A 25,782-nucleotide genomic window follows, 5' to 3' on the forward strand; every position below is an offset into this window, starting at 1 on the left:
AGATAAAATGCTGAAGAGTGTTCAGATCTTGCAGATCTTTTTTGCGTAGGTCATGCCAGAGTTCACAGCCATACACGATGGAAGGGAGAACAACCCTGGTGTAAAGCCGGAATATAGTGTCTGGGTTGAGATGATCGCGTATTTTAAAAGCAAAGTAGGTGAAAAGGGATGCAGCAGCGTATAAAATATGATGCAAAGAATTGTATCATATTTTATACACTGCTGCATCCTTTTTTATCCCTGTAGCAAAATTTAAACCTCACTTAAGACCCAAGTGGACACCTGAAGTCAAACACCTTCACGACCGAGAGCGCCAAATGCGAAATATCTGGTTAATCGAGGGTCGTCCCAGAGGCATGGTACACGACTCCTACAAGAACTACAAAAAAAGCTAAACGCGAATTCCGAAATGAACTTAATGCTGAACACGAGAAATACATGACATCGGTATTCCACGATATTGATCAAGCTTCCGAGTGTGATATGCGGCTCTTTTGGAAGCTTGTTAAACGCCAAACATTTTCGCATAACACAGAAGACCAAATCACCAAATCTGGTGCTAGCGCGCGTTATTCAATTTTTATGCACACACCGTTGCAGTTATGAGACCACTTCTTTCAAAAAATAATGATTAAATGCTTATAAATATTTATGTATGGTGTTTAACATAAATATACAGAAGACATTGCATTGAGTATATAGAAACATACATATATATACTAATTAAATGTTGATGTCTGTCATAGTTCTTTCAATCATTCAACTCTTTTCTTCTTGTATATGTTTGTTATATGTACAATCTTCATGTTGCCCCTTGAGGGCCCTTAATTGGTAAATAAAGAAATTGACATTTTAAGTTAAAGGATGCCGTGAGCATTTTGGCAGCATTCTACATCACAAAAGTTGTACCTTTTGTAATACTAATCATATACAGTACCGATCAGACCCAACTAAACCCCGGGTTTACTTTGGGTTTACTTTTTGAAAAGGGTCCACTCGGGGTTTACTTTGGGTTTACTCGGGGTTTACTTTGGGTTGAGGTCAACTATACACACTGAAGTGTGAAGCAGGCCCGTCTTTTATATTACCATCCTACTGCCTGTGATTCCTGTCCCTTGTATATTCCGAATACACATGTAGCGTCTGCTTTCAGGGTATACTTCTGATCGGGGTTTACTCTCTGTGTCCACTCTGGGTTTACTTGGGGTTTACTCTGGGTCCACTCTAGTAAACCCAGAGTAAACCCAGAAAGTAAACCCAGGGTTTAGTTGGGGTTTACTTTCTGTTAGGTTGGGTCTGATCGGTACTGTATATTATTATTATTCATTTATTGACAATTACCATGTCGGCATACAGTCATGAATATGAGTTACATAAAATTATATAGCTACATGTATTTAAATGGGATGCCATAGATTTTGTGAAGACTAAATACTTTTGAATGTTGTGAATTAATGTCGATAAAAAACCCTCAGGAAGTCTGTATTCATGCATGTATTTTTGTGTAGTTTGTTCCTGCTTCACGGAAATAGTTGAAATGTTACATATTGACAGCACAGGTGCTTGTGGACTGGACCGTGCACTACCACCCCCCCCCCCCCACCATTTCTTTTTTTTTTTTATTTCTTTTATTAATTATCGTTAACAACCCTTTATATAACTTTCAAAATGGTTCGAACAATCATGGTAGTTGATATTTATTATGATAAAATGACAGGTAGTGGGTATTTTCCTTATAGCCGAGATCAAATTAAATATTATAAGGGGTTGTTAACGATAATTAATTAAAGAAATAAAAAAAATGAAAAAAAAATAGAAAGGGGGGGGGGGGTGGTAGTGCACGGTCCATTTCACAAGCACCTGTGATTGACAGTTTCAATAGTTTTATCAGTGATCAGCCTTACAAAACGGGGGCAGGGGCAACAAGAGAGACGTGTACACCCCCTACTAATTGACAAACATTTTTTTTTTTACAAAAATGAAGACTGAACAGATTGCGATTTTTGGGAGTTGATTTTAATCAACTCTCCTATGCAGTTACTCAGACAAACCGAAAGTGAAACAGTGTTTGGACCTCAGCACAAATCATTGCTGCTGACAAGACTTAGTTCTTGAAAATAATTGATGAATTCTATGTAATGTATGCTAAAGCATTGTTTTTCAAGGAAACTTATTTATAAATACCTTGAAAATAGTCAGATTTTAAATGGTACGAACAATTTAAATATTTTTTATAGTCGTATGTATTCCTACGCCAGAGTTCAATATAGTCTCATTCAACTCGACGCTCGGCTGTAAATCCTTGTCGGAGATTTACGGTGTCAGCCGAGCGTTTGGTTGAAAGAGACTAGAGTTAAATATTTCTTGGATCCATACAATTTTCGAGAAATATTTCTATCACTGATACATAGTTTGATTGAATTAATTTTATCTTTAAATATTATTTAACATTATTCATATGAGGTTTCTCGACATTCTTGTCGAAAAAGTCCAAAAATTCATATTATAAAAATGTGCGTAATTCAAATTAGAAAATACATGTACTTGTCATAGAAAATAAAAAAAAATTTTAAAATAAATAAATAAACATCGAAAAAATCAACTCCCGTCAGTTCTTCAGTACTTTGATTTTTATTGTAACTTATATTACAGTGAACATAACTTAAGGAATGAAAAACCTTTATTCCCAACATTTTGCATTTGCCGCGTAAAGCTATAGCCTGGTTCCCGAGGCCTTGCACCATCGGAAGGCCTCGGGAACCAGGCTACGTAAAGCTAATGCTACAATCGGCAATCCTCGGCTGATTCCGCTACGCTCCATACATGTCGAGTGCTCGAGACATCCGAGTAGTTCCGAGTGGCTAATGCTATGCATTCGGCAACTTCCAGCCATATACATTTGCTAATGATATAGCCACGCGAGGAACTCCGAGAGGTTCCTATGTTTACGGAAAAGCGAAAGTAGAACTAATCAACTATTTCGACATGTTGTGAAATAAGATTGTTGCATTTGAATTGCAAGAGCGTGAATGTCAAGGCATTTCTAACAACCGTTTGAAGATACATATGGATGCAAACATTTCTGCAAAATAAAACAAACAAAAGTGAAGCAAAACGACAATATTAACTATTATTCGGGCTGCGCTAGAGGCTAGGCTAAAAATGGAAGACGACACGACTGGTCTTCATACATTGATATCACAACGTCAAAAAAGACCGTCCTACTCTAGAGCCATCTCACAGGAATTCAGCCGGAAAAGTGAGGCGGTGGTGGTACCACGTAAGAGAAACAGGAGAAAATCCGAGAAGATTCGAAGTCATTCCCTGATAGACTCTGCTGTCCCTCAGCACTCTCACAGCAGCGGGGCAGAACCTGAAACAGGACAGTCCACAGAGGGCCAGTTTCCTGTTTTTGATACGAATGATGGTGAGGAATCTGATGAAAGTGAATACTTTTCTGCTGAGGAAAATTCAGATTCTCTTGAGTGTGTACATCAGGAGAATGCTCCATCATGCTCTAGCTCAGCTTCATCTAATGATGATGAAATACCTCAGATTACTCATCAAAATTGTGACAATCTGTCCCCTGTAACACTTGACACTTATGATGGAAATTTGAAACATAGAAGGGCTCCAAGCAAGAAGCAAAAAAGAAAGAGGAGGCTATTATATGATAGTTATAATTTGTTTAGAGAACTTCCCTTTTACAATGATGAGATTGTGAATGAGTTTAAAGATGTGCATATCAACAAACCAGTGCCAACATTATCAGCCCTGTGTGTCAGAGCATTAGTGACAAAGAAAAAAAGTTTGGCCAGACACCCAATAGTCCCACATGTAATAAGACAAGACATTGGCAATGCAGCTGCTTTTTATAAAGAAAAAGTGGAATGGATTAAAACATATTTGGCCAAATTTGAAAAAGAAAAATATTCTCGTTTCCAGGAAGTTCTTACTAGATCGGTGTGGAATATTGAACCATGGGCTTTAAATGATACAAGAGCATTTCAAAGAAATAATCCTGCAGCAGACAAGAAAATCAGCTGTTTGCCTGCCACACCCCTCTGTGGTTTCGAGTATCATGACGCTGAATTTTATTATCCAAGTCATATAATGATAGGTAAGAGTTCTTGGTTACATTGACATTACATGGAAACCAATTTAAATGGATGATGAATAATTATTCTGATTTATTTCCTTTTTCTCTATTGTCTTGGATATAAAACATACTATCATGGAGTTTCTATACAAGTCTAATTTTAATAAGAATGATACAAGACACAGATGATCTATCCACTATATTTTATAGCAAAAATTATGTAGAATTAATTAACAGTAGACTTTACATTGCTTTATTTTGTAGCTTTGAGTTGCTTATTGCATTTAACAATACCCTTTCCTGATCCAAGCAAAGGCAAGCATCGACAACGGAAACTGGAAGGCTCAGCTCCATATGACAGGGCTGTAAAGAATGCAACAGCATCACTTCACAAGAGGTAACTGCTTTTGACCAAAGAAATTTGAAAATGAAAGTGAACAGCAGACTCCAATGAAGTTCATGTAGATCTAAGAGAGTTTTGAAAATTGCAAAACTCTCTTGCAAGGATTAACACAATAATAGCCATGCAATGAGATAATGAAGTTATCATATATATCATTGTATAGATAGTGCCTGTTTGGGAGGGTACCTGTTGAAATTGACCCCCCGAGAAAACCATTGTCAACCGACACGAAGCGGGTACCCTCCCAAACAGGCACTATTAATTTTATTATACTGAATGTCTTATTTTTAAACAAGATTTTACTGCTTTTATTTAGAAATGAAGTCAATTCTACGGCGAAAGGTACGCTCATAATTTACGCGCATGTAACAATTCGTTTTGTTATACTTTCATGTTAAATACTGAAATCTGATTGGTTAAGACGCAGTTCATAATCCATTCTATTACCCTCAGCGTTAGCAACGCACTTAGCAACGGGTAACATTATATAAATAGTGCCTGTTTGGGAGGGTAACAGTTGAAATTGACACCCCGAGAAAACCATTGTCAACCGACGCGAAGCGGAGGTTGACAATGGTTTTTGAGGGGTGTCAATTTCAACTGTTATCCTCCCAAACAGGCACTATTTATTTTGTTATACTGAATGTCTTTTTAAAAATTTTTAAGAAAATTTTACTGCTTTTATATAGGAATAACGTGAATTCTACAGCGAACCGTACGCGCATAATTTTTCGCGCATGTAACATTTTTTAATGTTACCCGTTGCCAAGTGCGTTGCTAACGCTGAGGGTAATAGTAAATATTATTAACTGCGTCTTAACCAATCAGATTTCAGTATTTAACATGAAAGTATAACAATACAAATTGTTACATGCGCGAAAATTATGCGCGTACGGTTCGCTGTAGGCACTATTTATATAGTGTTACCCGTTGCCAAGTGTGTTGCCAATACTGAGGGTAATAGTATATAAATAGTGCCTGTTTGGGAGGGTAACAGTTGAAATTGACACCCCGAGAAAACCATTGTCAACCGACGCGAAGCGGAGGTTGACAATGGTTTTCGAGGGGTGTCAATTTCAACTGTTATCCTCCAAAACAGGCACTATTTATTTTGTTATACTGAATGTCTTAATTTTTAAGAAAATTTTACTGCTTTTATATAGGAATAACGTGAATTCTACAGCGAACCGTACGCGCATAATTTTCGCGCATGTAACATTTTTTAATGTTACCCATTGCTAAGTGCGTTACTAACGCTGAGGGTAATAGAAAATATTATTAACTGCGTCTTAACCAATCAGATTTCAGTATTTAACATGAAAGTATAACAAAACGGATTACCAACTGTGTCTACACCAATCAGATTTCAGTATTTAACATGAAAGTATAATAATGGGGATATATGGTATAATACATATATGTCTATTTAGCAATACTTATTATTTATTACAAGATGTTTACTGTAATTTTATACATTTAAGTAAGTATCAAATTTGTTGCTAAAACACAATCACTAATTTAAGAATACATGTGCAGTGGTTGCATCAATTAATAATTGATAATGTAAATGTATTTCACAATGAAATCCAAAACAATTGATGCTCAAATAATACATGCAATGATAAAACTAAACTAGATGCTGTCATTAGACAGTAATACCCGCACCATGTGTTTGCCCCTAAATAACACTGTTTTATACCAGTTTAATTAAAAATGAAGGCTACATGCAAACTCCGGTAATACATTTAAAAATTATAATTTTCATAACTGAAGGATGAGATCCCTGCCCATATGATAATACACATCGTGACATGACCAGCACTTTATGTGCAATTTGGGGTAGAACTGTTTGCAGTGAATTTTCAGTTAATCAATAATCTTAACATTTTATGTCATAGGAAGTATAATGGTCTATATAATTATTACAAACAAAATTAAAAATTAAATTATGCCCCCTCCCCGTGGCGGTTGCCGGTTTTAGATTTGCTTCTGTGTGCCTACATGAACATCATCGTGTGCACAGATTTAGAGAAGGGGTGGGAGTGAGGGGTCCAGACCCCCCCTCCCCATGAAAATTCGTAAATTACCAAAAATACACCTTGGACCCCAATGCTCTTACAGACATGTAAACGCTCTAACCCATTGCGCTTCAATGTTAGGTAACATTATTTGGGGGGTAAATATTTAATCAATAGTCAACATACTTTATTGTTTATCTCAATAGGAAGTATACATGTACATCACAATATGCAGGTGTCCTGCACCACCTTAAAGCTGTTATTTACCTAATAAAATAGTGCAAGTGGATTTGAAGAATAGGTCATAAAAATACATGCATGTTACAAATGACTGATCTTTGTCTGAAGTTACGTACACAACACAGGTTTGCATGTCTCATTAGCGGGTACTAGTTTTACCCAGCTCTTCGATTAGATGGGTTCACGTGTATACATACATGGGTGTTGCTAAAACGCGGAACGGAAAACGGAACGGAAGGAAAACGGAAAATCTTATCTAATGTTATTTACCTCATAGATTTGTTAAGTATGCTAAAACGATATACTTTATGTACCTTTTTAATTTTTTTTGAAAGATTAGCAATATTAGATTATTTATTCAAGAATATTTATTTCCTCAAAATTAACAGTACATGCATTGACCACTATATTCTGTCCCAAAATATCCTCGATTCACTTTTTGCTGTATATTTATATATACCTCAGGGTTCAAGCGATTCTCTTTTAGAAGCATTAAACATTCTCATTATTCTTTCTTTAAAACGTCCTCTCTAGCTTATCAGCTGGTATAAATACACGGCTAAAAATAAAGAAGTCTACGGGGTTTTGCATTTTAACAGACCCGGATGATGGTGTTGCAAAATTGTGCAAGGTCTTCTGAGTGACTTCCAAATGGAGAAAAGATGTCAACATTTTCCATTATAAATCGTCCAAATGTGCTGCATGAATATTTTGGGATCGACAGACTATAGTCCCAATATATAATCGGAAAATCAAACCAGGCAACGTCTAGAGCTCTCTATTCGGATCATATGTATATAGCTGCTGGAATAAACAACTGCATGCTTTGTAATGCAAACGTAAACAAAATTGCATTGCTAAAAATACTAGTTTCACAAATTACTAGTTTCACAAATTACCGGGTATTTTAATGTTTACTGTATTTTAATTTTTTAATGTCGTCAGTCCTACGGTTTTTTTCTTCCATCTCAATGATACTGTATCGTCTGTATGATAAAAGATCGTTTAGAACACCGAAAATTCAATTTTGATGTAAGTATATACATGTACATCATATTTGAAAATAATATAAAAATACTCAAAACACGCATAAAACGCTTTCACTAACTGCGTACGTTACGCTAATATGCCAGCAATACCATATAAGAGAAATAAGTAAAAGGTTATAGCTAATTTGCTCGTTTAATCATGTTAATGTTTCACAATTCGTATACATTTGATTTTTCCGTTTCGTACTCAACTAAAGCCGAATGAATACAATGCTATAATTGATAGACATTCATATGAATATTAATAAGATAGCAACATGTTGATAATCATTCATTAGATATAAATAAAAGATACAAAGTAAATCGTTTCTGGCCAGTCTATACCCTTTTTAAGGGATAAACGTGATGATATTTTCCATTCCGTTCCGTTTTCCGTTCCGCGTTTTAGCAACACCCATACATACATGTCTGTGTTTTCCGTATGCAGAAAAGGATTACGGTAGTTAAGATCAGCTAAAGGAATTCATTATTGTGTTTTAATTGGATTATCATTATGATGTTGACCAATTTAGGTAAGCATAATACATGTAGTAGCAGTAGCACAATATAATAAGATGCCAGCATGGGATTCCTGCCAGCATACATACAGGTATCACACCGGTAATTGTTTTCACTATATAACACTATAGAGGGGAAAAAATTCTTAAAAATCAGTTTGTATTTTTCATGACAAAATATTCGGAGGAAATGTTATTTGTTACCTATCTCATCAGCTAACACCATAAAAAGGGCAAGCGATACTGCATTTTCTCAAAATATCTAGCTCCAAACAGGTCTACCCTCAAAACCACGTGTTTTCCATTTGTATGTAAACAGACTGCACACTCCCCAGGAAGCTGCTGCATGAGCCCTGAAAGAAGTAGTTCCTGTGAAAAAAAATCATCACCTAACAAAATACATGAAATATCCTACTCAGTGGTACAACAAATTTTAAAACTGAGTAAAGGAAAATGTAAAAATGCAGTCAAGGAAAAAAATAATTCTGAAGTATATATGGAACTACAATTGACTAAGTTCATTTTGATTGGCCGATTACCGGTGTGATACCTTACACATGTATATAAGTTCTACTTTCACTTTCTAAATGTAATCTCCCTTTGACAGCATACTGTATCATCATCTTTTAATATTTAAATAAGCTTATCATCGTTACCTATCCTATCGCATTTGTAAAGTTTCTGTCATTTTAGTTGCAAAAGTTATTTTTTTCATTTGTCAGACTGCATGCACTGTTGAGTTGACCCCATATTGACCCTGTATAAACAATTTCTTATTAAATTTGTGTATTTCATATGTAAGTAAGTGTAGACACTTATATTTTTTATATGAGTAATAATAGGAAGGAAGGAGTATTTCTTTCTTAATGTATTATAATGCATCAAATACAATGTAGGTGTAAAGTACATTAATGACCCCCAGGTGTTGTCTTTAACCCCCCGCCTTTATGAAATAGGAAATGATATGATACACTGTATATTTTGTTAACTTCTGAGATCTGAGATATCCTCATCCCTAAACCGTTTAATTTAGTTTTGCTCTTTGTGTCATTGCGCGTAAAATTGTATTGTAAGATTATGCCCCCTTGGAGACACCCTGACATTTTAGAACTAGAAATAACAATGTATTTTATCTTATTCATATGTTATACAGTAGTGTTTGATCAATACACATGGCAGTGATGCATATAACATTTTGTTTATAAATCTTAAAAATTGAATTAAGCAATTTCCAAAATGCTAATGTGAATCACGAGAGAAAAAGCAATCAAGAAATGATTTAAAATTTGCTACTGTACACATGTAAGAATGTATTAAGAAGACTGAATCTTTATAAGCAGGTTAGATTGGGGGGGGGGGATGAATGTGGAGTATAAACATTTATAATTTGAATCATTTATTGTTATTTATTAATTTTAACTTGTCAATGAATACTACTTATTGATCCCAAGGTAGAAATATGACCTCTGATCGTATCTCAATAGATCATTTGTCAATTATGCAAGGTGTAATGTAATTTTTTTTAAGAATAACATTTTTTACCAGTTTATAAAAGTTTTTAGACACCCAAATTATATTTTGATTTTAATAGATTATTCGACAAGGAAGGGGGGGGGGGGAGAGAGAGAACAGTTTATATTTGAGTTTGTTTGGGAGTGGGGGTTCCAAGTCATATATTTGACAATTTTTTAATGTAATTTAAAATAAGACTAAGCCATACTACAGTCATGAACATGAATAGTATAGAACAAAACACAAACTAATACATGTACATGTATATATACATAGGAAGTATTACAAAACAGATGATTGATCTATATCTGGGTTCTTAAATTGAATCATATATCATGTACATATTATATTATTGTTTCTTTGTTCAAGGCATTTAAGATGGTATGTAGGTCATGATCCCAAGTGCTCTTCCTGAAATTATCAAATATCATAAAAACCATTGAGATCCCCACCTTAATCCAAAGATATTATTCCTCCTTAGGTCATGCAGGCGCATCAGATCATTATGGCATGTAAGTCATGACCCTAAGGGGTCATCCTGACCCCCTTAGAATCAGAAATTGTCAATTATCTTTAAATTATTGATGTTTGATGATCCTATCTCTATTTAATCTTTATTAATTATTAAGTCTCCTGAATGAAGTTTGGAGACTTATTGTTTTTGTACGGTTCTTAATACATGTATATATTCTTCATCTTCTTTTTCTTCTTTCCCGCTCTGAACTTGTTTCTCAGAGATGGCTGAACATAATTGTACAAAACTCTAGGTTATGATAGGCCTGCAAATCTAGTTGTGCACCCTGGTTTGATTTTTCTCATTTTGGGTTAGACAACCACTTTTCGGGGGAGGGGGGGGAGGGGGGTGTCAAAAGGGTGTGGGGTCTAACATTGAACCTTGTAGAAAGAATCATAGACTCTATTGTAAATGGTAACTTGAAAACGGACAAAGATAATAATATAGGGTTTTCATAATCATATATTGGCTGTTACTGGCAATATATAGGGTTTATTAGATCTGACCCCTGGGGTCATCCCCACCCCCCAGGAATTTGAAATTACCATATATCTCAGAAACTGTTATAATCATGACCCCTAAACCATATATATTCATGTTTCTGATGTCAAGGGGCATCAAATGTTATGTAGGTCATGGGCCCTGTGGGTGGTCCTGACGCCCTCAAACAGCAAGTCCCTTAATATCTTCAAAACAGTTGAGATCCCCACCCTTAAACCATATATATTCTTGTACCTTGTGTCAAGGGGCATCAAACGGTATGTAGGTCATGGGCCCCGGGGGTTGTCATGACCCCCCTTGAACAGGAAGTGCACGAATATCTCGTAAACGGTTGAGATCCCCACCCCTTAACCATATATATTCTTGATCCTTAAAGGGCATCAAAAGGTATGTACCGGTAGGTAATGGGCCTCAGGGTTAAATTTAATTTTTCAAAATTGTAATGCACATCTATGGAACAGTTCCTTTCATATCCCAAGATATGATGTGTCTATCCATTAAATAATAAAAGGAGTTCTAGGATCTATGTTTTTTTTTAAGTGATAAACGTCAATTTTCTGCTACATTTTGACTCCCTGGATGAAATTTAAATTTTGAAAACCTTACTGCACATCTATAGAACAGTCCCTATCATATCCCAAGATATGATTGTCTATCCATTAAATCATAAGAGGAGCTCTTGGATCAATGTTTGATTTTTTAGTGATAAACGTCAATTTTCTGCTACTATTTGACTCCCAGGATGAAATTTAAATTTTTAAAACCTTATTGCACATCTATAGGACAGCCCCAATTATATCCCAAGAGATGATGTAGCTACTCCAAAAGTTGTAAGAGGAGTTCTGGGAACCATATTTTTTTTGCCAAAAAACGTCATTTTTTGTTGCCCACTGATCCCCTTAATTAAAAAAAAAATTCTGGAACCTGATCATGCCTCAATATGACACCCCCAATCATATTCTAGAAGATCATTTGGCTACTGCTTAAAAAAAATGACGTTTTTTAAACCAGTTTTTTGTAAAAAAAAAACGTCATTTTTTAGCCATTAAATGACCCCCAGGACAAAATTGAAAATTCCGAAACCTTATTGCGCATCTATAGGATACCCTAAAACATATTCCAAAAGATGATTTGTCTACTTTTGAAAATGTAGGAGGAGTTCGAGGAAGAAGGTTTTTTGTGAAAAAACGTCATTTTTTACCAATTATTTGACCCCCAGGACTAACAGAGAATTTTTGAAACTTTTTTACAAAACAACATGATACCCCAAATCAAACTCCAAGAGTTCAGTTTGCTGGTTTATAAGATGTAAGAGCAGTTTGAGAAAGTAAAACGTGACAGACGGACGGACGGACGGACAGACGGACGGACAGACGGACGGACGGACGGACGGAACAGGGTAACAACAATATACCCGAACTTTCTTTAGAAAGTGCGGGTATAACAATATGTGTAAATCTAAAGTTTGAATATGTTCAGACATGTATTTTTTCTTCTTATCCTGACCAGACTACACACTAATTTATTCCAAAATTCATCTTATTAAAAAAAAAATTGTGCATTACTGAATTTAATTTTACTCTAATTCCAGTTACCCTAAACTGATGGGACGGTTTTATGACAAGACCATGCCCTACGTCTACTGGGCTAGAGGTGATGTTAACCGGGCAAAAGAGAGCTTTATCCAGCTAATACACACCTGTGAAAAATGTAAGAGAGAGAGAGAGAGAGAGAGAGAGATTAAGCTAAACTAAAGAGCTAAAGAGTTAAAATTTAAATGATTAAAATCTGATACACGGTAAAAATGATTTATGCTTTATGAATGGCAAAGCAATTTTTTTCATAAAACGTACACTGTCCCAAGTTATGATAAACATTGTAGTTTTATTAGTGGACCCACAAAAAAAATTCTTAAAATCTTATTTGTATTTTACTCCTTGAAAATAAGTAGCATTATTCTGAAATAAATCAAAAAATGTATATAAGTTTGTACACTTGTAAATTGAAGCTGTTTAATACATTGAACATAATTGGGTCATATTGTGACATAGGCAAGGTATGTAATGCAATGTAGAGAAATTTGTTTAGTTATAATCAAGAAAAGCATTATAACCAGATTAAATTATTGTATATATATATAATCAAAGGCAGTTTGTTGTGAGCTTATATTATATGATATATTTATTTGTTTTTGATTTATATTTCTTGCAGCACGACATAAAGCTCTATACATGTATGAGATTCAGAGAATGCTGCATTTTTTTGATGATGCATCACAGCTGACCTTTGACCTTTCAATGTCTGACATGTCTGATGTATTCAATGAGCCATATTACAGCCAAGAAGAGGTAGCTCAACTGATCTGTAAACAGATATCTCTCCTAAAAGCCAACCTGTGTGATCAAGGGTAAGCTAAATTACATGTAGTTTAGATACCTGAATGTGCTTCTTTACTTATATGAAGAGTTAGTTTGGCACTTAACCAATCAGTCAGCAAATATGTTCTCAAATCTGGCCGTTACAGTATGGTCTGTCTATAGGTAAGTGGTTGAAAAAAGCTCACATAGCCACTGGGATGCAGATTATAAAAAAACAAGCTTACTTTATTTCTCTATAGGTTGATGACTGTGGAAAAAGCTCACATGGCCACCGAGAGGTGGTCCCATTGTATGAGAGCTCCCCCTGTTGGAGAGGGATGGTCCCGGGACACCTTCTTCTTGATGGATTCTTTGCTCTGTTTCCATGCACACACTTACTTTGGTATGTTAAAGTAATTAGTGAAATGTGATTGAAAATTGTGACATGTTTATTAATACTGTAACATTTGCAATTAGCATTTTTTCATGTTATACTATAGCATTTCTGTTCTTACCAATTTTCATTCAATATTCATCTTATTACCAGTAATTGATAGTTTTGCTCGATTATCAGCCTGTTTTTCACCATGCTTCCTTATCAGAAACCCGCTGGTAAATATTACCAGTACATATGATAACTGACCAAGGTCCAACTAGCTGAAATTTTCCAGCTCTCATGAATAATTCATGCACTATTTTGATTGGCTACTTCAAACTTTTGTGAAGGAGGCAATTATTACTAATTATGTCAATGCAATGTATGATCTAATAACACTGACATGTTTTCATTGTTTTCATAGTATTATTATTTTCACCCCCACCCCCCACCCCCTTAAAAAAGATAAAGGGTTTTTCCCTTTTAACAATGATTTGAGAAAAATATATCTGTAGGACATAGCCAACAAGAAAACTGTAATGAGTTGGGTCATAGTCAGTCAGCCTATGTAAAACTTACTATGGTTTTCTACAGTGCTTATGCTTTTAAGCCATCATGCATCATCTTCTTCTTCTTCTTCTGTTCTAAATCTAGCACTGTTGATGTATGCTTTATTATGAAGCATTTCCACCATTTTTAGTCTTTTTATATGCGAATTCTGCTTTAGCAACTCTGATCACATTTTTCAGAACTTGGAATTGATTGGATCCAGCATGCCATAGAAAAGCTAGAGCCTCTTTGTAAGGCTTCTAATGCAGACCTGTATATATTTCTCTCCATGATGTATGCAATGCAGAAGCAAAATACAAAATGTAAAAAGACCTTCAAGTACTTTGAAAGTCTAGAAAGGTTTGTTGATGAAGTATTGTTCGATTTAGAAACAAACAACCACTCGATCGTACTAGTTTATTGGAACACAATTGGTCGGACTTAGTACTGGTTATCGATCTGACCGACAAATTAACTGTTCAGCTTAGACAATAGCAATCAGTTTTACTGACAAATCAACTGACAAACTAACAGAACACTGACAAATTAATTGTTATTCAATAACCTAAAGAAACACTAGTGATTGGCAGGACTCATTAAGAAAATGACATTTCAGGATTGTCCTCTATACTGTACAAGTATATTCTTATTAAAATGTTACACACTGTTACAGCTTTCAAATGCTGTTTAGTGGCCTTAAATATTGGTTTGTTTAACTGTATGTGTTTTTGTTCTCCTCATTTTCTAGATCTTATTTACGTAATGTTGACAAAGACAAGGTAGGGCATTGTCCCTGGCAGACTCTCCTGGAATCAGTGAAGAACTCAGTAGCAGTCCGGCCCCTTAAAGTTCTTTGGAGAACTCAGATTAATCCCCCAAGACTCTCCCATGAGCGTTTGGATTGGCCGACTGAAAATAATCCATTCATTGAAAACTGGTACATACATGAAATGCTTGGATGATTTTTTTTTATAACTAAGTGCTGAGGGATTAATATTAAGATTCTTTATCAATAAATTCCAAAATGTACTGTTCTTAATAATTTCTTTCAATAAATGTATCCAGATGTCCTTACACACTATTATATACTTCTAAAGCAGAAATATTCGTTGAGGATTTAATTTAGTTATTTTTGTTGGCAGTAATAATCAACGAAATTAAATCGAAGACGAATTTTTTAACCAACGTTTTCCTAAATACATAATTAATACATGATACATTTGAAAGATTTAGATGTGCCGAAATGAATCGCCACAAAATTTTATTCGGTTTAAAAACAACGAAATTGTAACCCAATGAATATTATGTACTTCTTCAGTATTTTCAAAAAGAATGCAGCCCAAAAACTTTGTCATATGCTATTAGATAGGTATATGTACTTTTTTATATTGCTGTCATTCCTTTAGCAACCCCTCAGAGGCAGATATCAGTTGCCGTGACCTTGACCTTTACATAACTCCTGAAGGTCATCTTACAGGCAATTTGCAGATGACTCTACCACCAATACAATCAGTTCTACTGAACCCTTACACTGGGTAAGCTCTAATCATTGCTATGTTTACATTGCTCCTAATATGGGTAATATGCATGGTGTTGCTAATAACAGAACATAAACGTTTGCCCTATTTTACAAACAACTGTCTCTTTCCCTTTCAGAACCATAGCACAACTGCCAGCTGTGTACTCAGTGACCTCACTTGGCAGCTTTCACTCTGTCCAGTGTTTTATGCATGGAAGATATTCACATACATGTAAATGCCTTCGTAAAGTTTAAGAGATTTAAATTTGGCTTTAATGATTTTTGGGAGTTGATTTTAATCAACTCTCCTATGCAGTTACTCAGACAAACCAAAAGTGAAACAGTGTTTGGACCTCAGCACAAATCATTGCTGCTGACAAGACTTAGTTCTTGAAAATAATTGATAAATTTGATGTAATGTATGCTAAAGCATTGTTTTTCAAGGAAACTTATTTATAAATACCTTGAAAATAGTCAAATTTTAAATGGTACGAACAATTTAAATATTTTTTTTAGTCGTATGTATTCCTACGCCAGAGTTCAATATAGTCTCATTCGACTCAACGCTCGGCTGTCTCCGTTAATCCTTGTCGGAGATTTACGGTGTCAGACGAGCGTTTGGTTGAACGAGACTAGAGTTAAATATTGCTTGGATCCATACAATTTTCGAGAAATATTTCTATTACTGAAACATACTTTGATTGAATTAATTTTATCTTTAAATATTATTTAACATGATTCATATGAGGGTTTCTCGACATTCTTGTCGAAAAAGTCCAAAAATTCAAAAAAATTCATATTATAAAAATGTGCATAATTCAAATTAGAAACTACATGTACTTGTCATGCAAAATAACATATCATTGATTTTAGAATAAATAGACATCGGCAAAATCAACTCCCGTCAGTTCTTCAGTACTTTGATTTTTAATTTATCCCAGAATTTAATTTTACTTGGTATTTACGCATTTTGATGGCACAAACAAAGACAGTCATCAATATGAATACATGTATACATAAACGATTAAATTGTACTGCCATTCATCTCTTGCATTATTATACTGTCAGTATTACAGCCAAAATACTATAGTACATACTCTTAAATTTTTGGACACAGTCAGTCCTGTGATCCCCACACCCATGGAGATTTATCGTGGCCAGAATGGATGTGTTGTCAGCATGATTTTCCCTGGTAAACATCAGCACCCTGGGCCCGTCAAGCACCTATTGAAAGTCTTCTGGCAAGGTCCAGATGGGAGGCGGGCAAGACTTAATCTGGCTCTCAGAATCAGAGATCATATATACCAGGTAATACTATATCTTATTGTTGCTAAATGGTCAATGACAACATACTGTTGATGTTATATGGTCAATGACAACGTCTTGTTGGTGTTATATGGTCAATGACAATATCCTGTTGATGTGTAATAGTTTGAGCTATATGGACCATGGATATGGGCCTGGGTAGCTTATTGGTAAAGCTCCTGACTAGAGTTGCTTGGGTCTTGGGTTCAGTTCCTGGTCCAGCTATATATTTTCATTGAATTTATATGCTCATTCCTCCTTTCTTACTACAAATGTTATTTCATCAATGACAACATCTTGTTGGTGTTATATGGTCAATGACAACATCTTGTTGGTGTTATATGGTCATTGACAACATATTGTTGGTGTTATATGGTCAATGACAATATCTTGTTGGTGTTATATGGTCAATGACAATATCTTGTTGGTGTTATATGGTCAATGACAATATCTTGTTGGTGTTATATGGTCAATGACAATATCTTGTTGGTGTTATATGGTCAATGACAATATCTTGTTGATGTTATATGGTCAATGACAACATATTGTTAATGTGTAGTAGTTTGAGCCATATGCACCATGGATATTGCTGGAGTTTGGGTTCAATTCCTGGTCCAGCTATATATTTTCATTGAATTTATATGCTCATTCCTCCTTTTTTACTACAAATGTTGTATCATCAATGACAACATCTTGTTGGTGTTACATATGTATATGGTCAATGACAACGTATTGTTGATGTTATATGGTTCATAACAACATATTAGGGCTTTAGTGGCGACAAGTTTCTATCTCTTACCAGTTTTGAGATTTTAGGCCTCAAATTTGAAAAAAGGGGGGATGAAAAAAACAAAAAAGCTCAGAAAAGCTTTTTAATGTTATAAAACGCAAAGATATTGTTTAGATAGACGTAATTAAGATATATTCCAAGTTTCAATGAAAAGTATTGAGTACTTCCGGTTTTATGAGCCGATGAAAATCGTCTATGGGAGTTTCTATGTTAAATTAAATTCACGCGTGTAACGTTTTCTCAAACAGTTTTCAAGTAAATATTTTTATATTTTGTATTTGCAATCAGGGACCTAGTGTGCAGACCGGAAAAGGTCTTGGGAAAAAAGTTCCAAAAAATAAGAGATCTGTAGGGGTCAATATAAAATACAGCCGTTTAGCTGTAACTTTTTTATTAGTCATCCGATTTTCAAAATCTTTTCGGTTAATAGTTCAAAATAAAGAGTACAATTTAAAAAATATGGTCCGAGGGGGCACTTTTTGACTCCTTATAAGGGTTTAAAGGGCCTGAAAATGATAATTAACTTTATCACATTTCAAAAAAATTAAATTTCAAGAGTTATCTCGCTTTGCTTAATGAATTATTGGCATTAGAGCTATTGGCCTACCAAAAGTCTTGAATCATAGTTGAGTTCTTTCTTCCATATGAATTTTAAGAACTTTTTTTTCAAGAAATAAACGATGTAGTTGGATAAAAAATTCTGGAGTTGTCTTTCCTTGGGCATTTAATTTCTTAAATGTTAATGTCTGGGTATATGTTCCTGATATTTAGTCTCATTTTATAATATACAGATTTTGAGAGAAAATATAATAAATTTAAATAAGGGGTTTTAAGGGCTGTCGAAAAGCCCTTCCTTTTTGTTGGAGACAAAAACAGGTCAAGTTGTTAATGTTATTTGGTCATTGACAACATATTTTTGATGTTATACCATCAAGGACAACATATTTTTGATATTTTATGTTTAATGACAACATCTTGTTGATGTTATATGGTCAATGACAACGTATTGTTGAAGTTTTATGTTCAATGTTAACATTTTATTAGCCTACTGACAATCACAGCTTTAAAGTTATTGCTCCTCCCAATGCATTTTAAACTGTCAATGATGTTCTGAAATGGTATGTTTGATAAATGTCATATTGGGTCAAATTTTATCTTTCTTCATGTTTGTAGTCTAAATAAGTCATGCTAAGATTAATTATTGGAAGTAATAAATCCCCTGATTATAGGCAGCAAAGAAGCAAGTGAGGTTGCTGAGTATGGATGAAGAGATGAAGACCTGTATGCTGGAGATCCTCAGGCTCTGCTATCTCAAAGACTATCTCATCCCATCAACGGTAAATGCATGATTTAAAATCAAACCAAGCAGCTTTAAATAGGGGGCAAGAAATTAACAACAAATAATGAAACTTGTACATGTACATGTATAACAAAGATATAGCTTTATCAGATGTTCCAGATTTAAGCTCAAGTATTATTATAGTATATGCCCATGCACTTGTTGCATTCTCAATCATCTGAGTACAAATGTTTGTCTATATATAAATACCATACACTTTTACTTAGGACAAAAAAGAGCAGTTATACGAGACCGTGGAGAAAGCCTACCAGGAAAATAAGCAGAGGCAGCTTAAGCACAAAGATGGTGCCTCCATCTCTCTCAATCCTGCCAAAATTTTCCAAGAACACTTTATGAAGCCCCCCATCTTGAATATCCTTCGTCCCCCAGTGGTGTTTGGAACCGATATATTTTTCAGATTTAAAGTTAATGAAGATCCATGCAGGAACTATTTTGTGGTGAGAACTGTTGAAACAATATTATTAATGCATAGAATTTTTATGTGATAAACTTGCTGTGTCTTAATGTCCTAACAATTTCAAACTCAGTTACAGTCTGACTAAAATAAGCCCCACCCCTTTCTGCTATCTGTCAATAGTAGGAAAAGGGGGCATGATTTTAATCAGACTAAGTATTCTAAAGAGTGTATATAAATATCAGATTAGATGTGACAGTGCATGCAAGTACCTTTATTAGATTAAAATGATAATAAGGGTAATTGATGGTTTAATAATACTTTTTTTGCCTCTGACTAGAATGACACAATGTCATTAAATAAAATACTTCACATGAATGCTGTCTACGGTTTTGTAGACTGCAAGCGGCAAATTATTATGTGACAACATGGCAGTTGTTATATATCTTTATAGTATTTCTTTCTTCGCTTTCATAACATTTAACATCATTTGTCCTTTACACAAAAAAACTTAGTACCATTATCAGTTTGGTTACAGAAGGTCTACGAAAATATATCAGGATGTTTCCGTCCACAGAGACTTTGCTGTTTTTTGCTTTCTATAAATTTAAAAACTCTACAAATTTCCATAGACAGTCAGTAAAAAACCTAATAAGTAATAATGTTGCTTATTAAAATATAACTTAAATTTTATAAAGCCTGTGTAAATCAAAGATCGGATTGTATTTGTTGCCAGCCATGACATTAATTCCTTTTTTCTTCCAATAGGTTATTCATACCGAGACTCGTACTGAATTTAAAAATCCAAAAATTCAAGAGAGACATACGATTGATCACCCATCCTATTTCTCCAATGGAATTTCCAAATCTGCAGAAGGTTTTTATTATTTAAATACAGTGTAAGTATTATATTTCAATGTAAGTTTGATATAGGAAACAAAAGCTGCCAAATGTATTCAACTGTTGAAGACTCAGTGAGGATAATGTGGCCACCATTTTACAGAATTTTTCTATGATCTATGAGGAGTTTAATGAATTTAATCAAGATACGCTGTGGAATTAAAACACTGATTTAACAGATTGCAAGAGAAATTCAGATCAAGGAGAAATTCATGACCGTTGTCCCAATATGGTATAAATGATCAGTGAGGTCATTGAGAAATCGACTAAATCTGGGACAATGAATTGACTTCATGTTGTCTGTGATGGTTTGTAGTCTTACTAAAGGGAGAATTCGCTTAACTTTGCAGCAGTCATGACCCAGTAACAGTGTGTGTAGTCAACAGACATCTAGTGATGACGGATCAAGTGGACACAGCCATCTTACAACCAATCAAGGAGGATGCACATATTCCGATTGTTATTGGAAAATCCCTGTTTGCCATCAGCCATTTACAATAGTAGGTGTTCTTTTAACTATATTTACTAGTGTGCATTTATTAAGATATATTTACCAATTCCAGTGTCTTTGCCTGTGATAACGCTATGCATCGATTTTGTACTATATAACTCATAAAGCGCAACCGAGGCGCCAGCGGGGTTTGCTTATTTATATTTAAATATTTAATCTTTCGATGGTTTGAAATTTTATAAATATAAGTAATAAGGAATCATTCTTTGAATATTATGAGGTGATAATTTAGGTCGGGGCGTGATCAAATCTATCATAAAGCCCTTCGGGATTTGATCACGCCCTGACCAAAATTATCACCTCATAATACTCAAAGAATGATTCCTTATTCCTTATTTACACCTACCGATTATGATTCCGTGTATTTCTTGCTGAAACCAGAGACATAAATAACATAATGTTATTTATGTCTCTACAGAAACTTATAGTTAATTCATAGCTCTATAGAACAGGTGTAGAAACTGACAGAACTGAAATCTACACGCCCCGTTTATCGATTGGTCGAAACCTACAGCGACCTAGTAAGAAAAATCATGGGTTGCACGAAATACCTGGTAATCATGATGATGTCAGACTCAAACTCCCATAGGAAATGATTTGGCTGTTTCTTTTAGCTAATGTACTGCTGTAAATTATAATTTAGTGAATTTTACTTACCGGTACCTTTTACAGTCAATTTATTAATTTGTTAGAGGAAAGATGTAAATATAAACAATAAAATGTTTTCTTTGATGGTTCATGTGGGTTATGAAGGTAGGGATCATTGCAGAAAAAGTGTACATAACTTACAAACGCGGATTAAGTATTTTTTCTGCAATGTTGCCACCTTCATATCCTGAATGAATCACCAAAAAAAGCATTTTATTGCTATTGATCTCCAGCGCTAGCAACTACGTTAGTCTTTTTCACTGTAATATGCATGCTCGACTCCAATATAGTACACTCTAGATTCACAATTCTAAATTGAGACCCTACTCCAGCACAATTCCAGTACGCCACTGTGCCTTCCCATTGTTAATTAATTGATTCAGAAATTTTCACCAGTGTTTTAGAAATCAGCTTCTGTGTTTTATGATGGCTACAGCGCTAGCTCACCAATCTTTTTTAAAAGATAAACTTGTTATTTAAATCTATACTGGTAAGTATTTTGATTTGATAAAGTTGTAATTTTGTGACACCAAAAAAATGTTTCCCAAAATGATGAATCCAAAAATTTAGATATAGCATTTTTTTGCTTAAAATTTGATATAATTAGAGTTGAAATTGCAGTAAGAGTTATCTGTCTTGTCACCACAATTTCGTAGTTAGATATAGCGCACCACTTGTTGACTATTCAAAAGAAGAAATTGTCCACTATTTATCGAGTAAGGTGATCGACTCATTAAAGTGTTTACTGAATGGTTAAATTGATAATCTAAGAATTATAGACAAAGTACACACATATATAATATAAACATTATTTTATTATGATGCTTCTATAGTAAAAAAAACCGTGATATATTCACTATCTAAAGGAAACATTTGTTTATACCAAGTAAAAAGATTAGTCAAGGAAGATATGTGCAGCAATTTTCAGTACCAGTAAATGAATTTAAAAAATGCAGCTAATAAAGGTAAGGTATTTAGTTATAATTAATGAACTATCAGAGTTTTCCCATGATTCCATGCAGTCTTCTCTCCATTTCAGCCTCTACAGAATTAATGATCAGATTGAGTCGTTCGCGGAACATCTGGACCAGATTCACCGCCTAACCTTCCTCGGGGACATGCTCGTTATGGTCACTGTCTCAGGGTATCTGCTGTTTGTGGACAGCCAGACACTACTGCCCATCAGGGTGACTGTACATCCCAGGTAAATACTGTACACAAATCCCAGGTAAATACTGTACCCAAATCCCAGGTAAATACTGTACCCAAATCCCAGGTAAATAGTATACCTAAATCCCAGGTAAATAGTGTACACAAATCCCAGGTAAACAGTGTACACAAATCCCAGGTTAATGTGTATACACAAATCCCAGGTTAATGTGTCACCAAATCCCAGGTAAACGTGTGCAAAAATCCCACGTAAACAGAGTACACAAATTCCAGATAAATAGTGTACACAAATCCCAGGTGAACAGTGTACACAGATCCCAGGTAAATACTGTATGCAAATCCCAGGTAAACAGTGTACACATATCCCAAGTATATACTGTACACAAAACTGTACACACAATTATCAGAGCAACCATCTGTCAAAGGTAAATAATCTACACAAATCCCAAATGGATAATGTGCACAAACACCAGGTGTATACATGCACTGTACGCAAAACTATTACATTCAAAAAAGTGTGCTACCGCGTGTATAAAAAGTTAATTCAAATCTTAAAATCTGCATCTGTATAATCTCTCTTCTTTGGGCTCTACATGCAGGTTTCATAAATGTCTGTTCTAAAAAAATAGGTGCACTGAGATTTGAACCCATCTTTGACATATATTTGACTTCGACATTAAATAGACTAAACAATTCTGTCAATTGCTTATAGCAGTACAAGTAAAAGTTGATGCATGGTCTTTCAAAGATATGAAAAGTGAGGAAAAAATGCATATCACAGAGTTTGAATTTCATTGATATTTCTTTCATGAGAAATTTTAAAATTTTGGAAAAGAATAAAAAAATGAAGGGCAACGTAAAATGAATAACCTATAAACCTAGTATGCATGTATATACCTGTAGTAAAGAAAATTATACCACTTCAAATGTTTTTATAGGGCATTTGCTCTCATTTTGGAGAACCTGTACATTTATGAGGTGTCCAACTACCTCAAAGTTCAGGGAGAGAAGTCCTTCAGAGACGCCAACAATTGCGAGTTTGTCAGGGCAGCCATACTTTTGGATAACAAACTGGTCATCATTAAAACTGACCCAGAGTAAGTGGGATGGAAATAAAGTCTGATCTTCATAACCTGTCAAGACTCAACATTTTTAGATCAGCCAATAAAGACAAAGATAATAGAGTAAAACATGGTTTTACATGAAACAGTCATAACTTATTCATACTGTATAAGTGAAGTAAGTTTCATTCCCCAAATCTTAAAAATGTATTATTTACAGATCAGATATAATTTATTGATTTTAAAACAAATCAGTCAGTTTGTATCCCTGGTGCATCATTATAACTTTGTTTTACTGCCTTATTTTGCACAGACATAAATATTAAGACCTGTTCCTTCTGTTATTTTGGGATCCCATCCTGCTTACAGCTTCATTATTTGTGGTGCATTGTTTTTTGTTTCAGAGCATGTGGTGTGGAGGCTGAGGACTGGTCACCCATCACCGTGACCTCTGCTGTGTCACTGTCAGGTCAACCCAAGGACGTCTGCTTCCTCAGCGAGTCAGGTGAGTGGTCAGTTAGAGAGAGCGTGGGTGTGACACCGTGACTGGGCATGCTCTGAATGCTTATACTTCACAACTAATACTGATCCCTATGGCGAATAGGAAAAGATTTTTAATGCATTTTTTGAAACCACTGGTTTCTGTTGTAGCGGGCTACCTAGTTTCTGCCTCAATCTTCAACAGCACAGGAGAATTTTACCGAGAAAATCTGTACCATTTCGATCATTGTGGTCAATTACTAGGGGTCCTTCTGTCCCTGGGGCGAGGACCTAGGTCAATGTATCCTGTGTATCTCCCCGGGGACCCGGATCTGTCTGCTAGATACAACGACCTATGTGGGCAGGAAGGCTGGCATGTCTACATGAGGGACGGCCATGATGGAATCATCTGTGTGTATCTAGGCAAAGTTTATAACAGAGAGACATCTTGATTATTTGTGTGTATCTAGGCAAGATTTATGACAGAGAGACATTTTGATTATTAGTGCATATCTAGGCAAAATATATAACAGAGAAACATTTTGATCATTTGTTTGTATCAAGGGAAGATCTATAACACAGAGACATTTAGAGAGATATTTTGATCTCCTGTGTGTATCTAGGCAAGGTTTATATCAAAGAGACATTTTGTTCATCTGGGTGTATCTAGGAAAGGTTTGTATCCCAGAGACATATGTTGATCATTTATGTGTGGCAAGGTTTGTAAAACAGAAAACATTGCAAAGTTCTTACAGAAAGAATTCTTTTGATCTCCCAAGGTTCATATATAAAAGAGAACGAGATTAACATAAGCCTTTTGGCTTGTTTCTCAATCTTCTGTGTACTGTTATTATAATATGTATGATGAAATTCACAAAATAAATATTGTTTAAACTAAAAGAGAAAGATATTTGCAGGAGTAAATGTGAAAGAAATGGTTGTGTTTGGTTTGCATTTTTATAGTTGCACTGCTTGTCCTATTGATGCACCTAGTGTACATAGGTACACAATGTAATATCTGTAAATACTGTACTCAGTGTACATAGGTACACAATGTAATATTTGTCAATCCCATACTCAGTGTACGTAACATAGGTACACAAAGTAATATATGTCAATCCTTAATGTAATATCTGTAAACACTGTACTCAGTGTACATAGGTACACAATGTAATATGTATCAATCCTAATCACAGTGTACATAGGTACACGATGTAATATCTATCAATCCCAAACACAGTGTACATAGGTACACAATATGATATCTGTCAATCCTTAATGTAGTATCTGTATACAATGTACTCGGTGTACATAGGTACACAGAGTAATATCTGTAAATACTGTACTCAGTTTATATAGTTACACAATGTAATATCTATAAATACTGTACTCAGTGTACATAGGTACACAATGTAATATCTGTAAACACTGTACCCAGTGTACATAGTTACACAATGTAATATCTGTAAACACTGTACTCAGTGTGCATAGGTACACAATGTAATATCTGTAAATCCTGTACCCAGTGT

General features: G+C 34.8%; 1 protein-coding gene across 4 annotated transcripts; it reads left to right on the forward strand.

Moving 5' to 3' along the window:
- Positions 1-2,876: 2,876 nt before the first annotated feature.
- Positions 2,877-25,782, forward strand: LOC105338591 (uncharacterized). 4 transcript variants are annotated; one of them, XR_010710699.1, is made up of 19 exons: positions 2,877-4,120; positions 4,364-4,496; positions 12,425-12,543; positions 13,045-13,240; positions 13,451-13,593; positions 14,316-14,475; positions 14,864-15,052; positions 15,522-15,650; positions 15,772-15,866; positions 16,752-16,942; positions 18,959-19,066; positions 19,296-19,526; positions 20,252-20,382; positions 20,734-20,883; positions 22,582-22,746; positions 23,651-23,809; positions 24,178-24,278; positions 24,425-25,414; positions 25,459-25,782. XR_010710699.1 is itself a non-coding variant. In XM_066074764.1 (18 exons), the coding sequence occupies exons 1-18, from the start codon at positions 3,163-3,165 to the stop codon at positions 24,703-24,705; spliced, it is 3,639 nt and encodes a 1,212-aa protein (XP_065930836.1). In that variant the 5' UTR covers positions 2,877-3,162; the 3' UTR covers positions 24,706-25,782. The 4 variants fall into 4 exon arrangements, 3 of the variants coding, with proteins under 3 accessions (XP_065930836.1, XP_065930837.1, XP_065930839.1); XM_066074764.1 differs by having other exon boundaries at positions 24,425-25,782; XM_066074765.1 differs by having other exon boundaries at positions 2,879-4,120; positions 20,737-20,883; positions 24,425-25,781.

This window comes from Magallana gigas, chromosome 2 (assembly GCF_963853765.1).
Source record: "Magallana gigas chromosome 2, xbMagGiga1.1, whole genome shotgun sequence".
Taxonomy (NCBI): Eukaryota; Metazoa; Mollusca; class Bivalvia; order Ostreida; family Ostreidae; genus Magallana; species Magallana gigas.

Excerpts from the sequence above, each read along its gene's own strand:
- LOC105338591 (XM_066074764.1), top strand. The coding sequence starts at position 3,163 with ATGGAAGACGACACGACTGGTCTTCATACATTGATATCACAACGTCAA. Across the intron at positions 14,476-14,863 it reads TACTTTGAAAGTCTAGAAAG|ATCTTATTTACGTAATGTTG; the intron begins GTTTGTTGATGA and ends CTCATTTTCTAG. Across the intron at positions 16,943-18,958 it reads TCAGAGATCATATATACCAG|GCAGCAAAGAAGCAAGTGAG; the intron begins GTAATACTATAT and ends CCCTGATTATAG.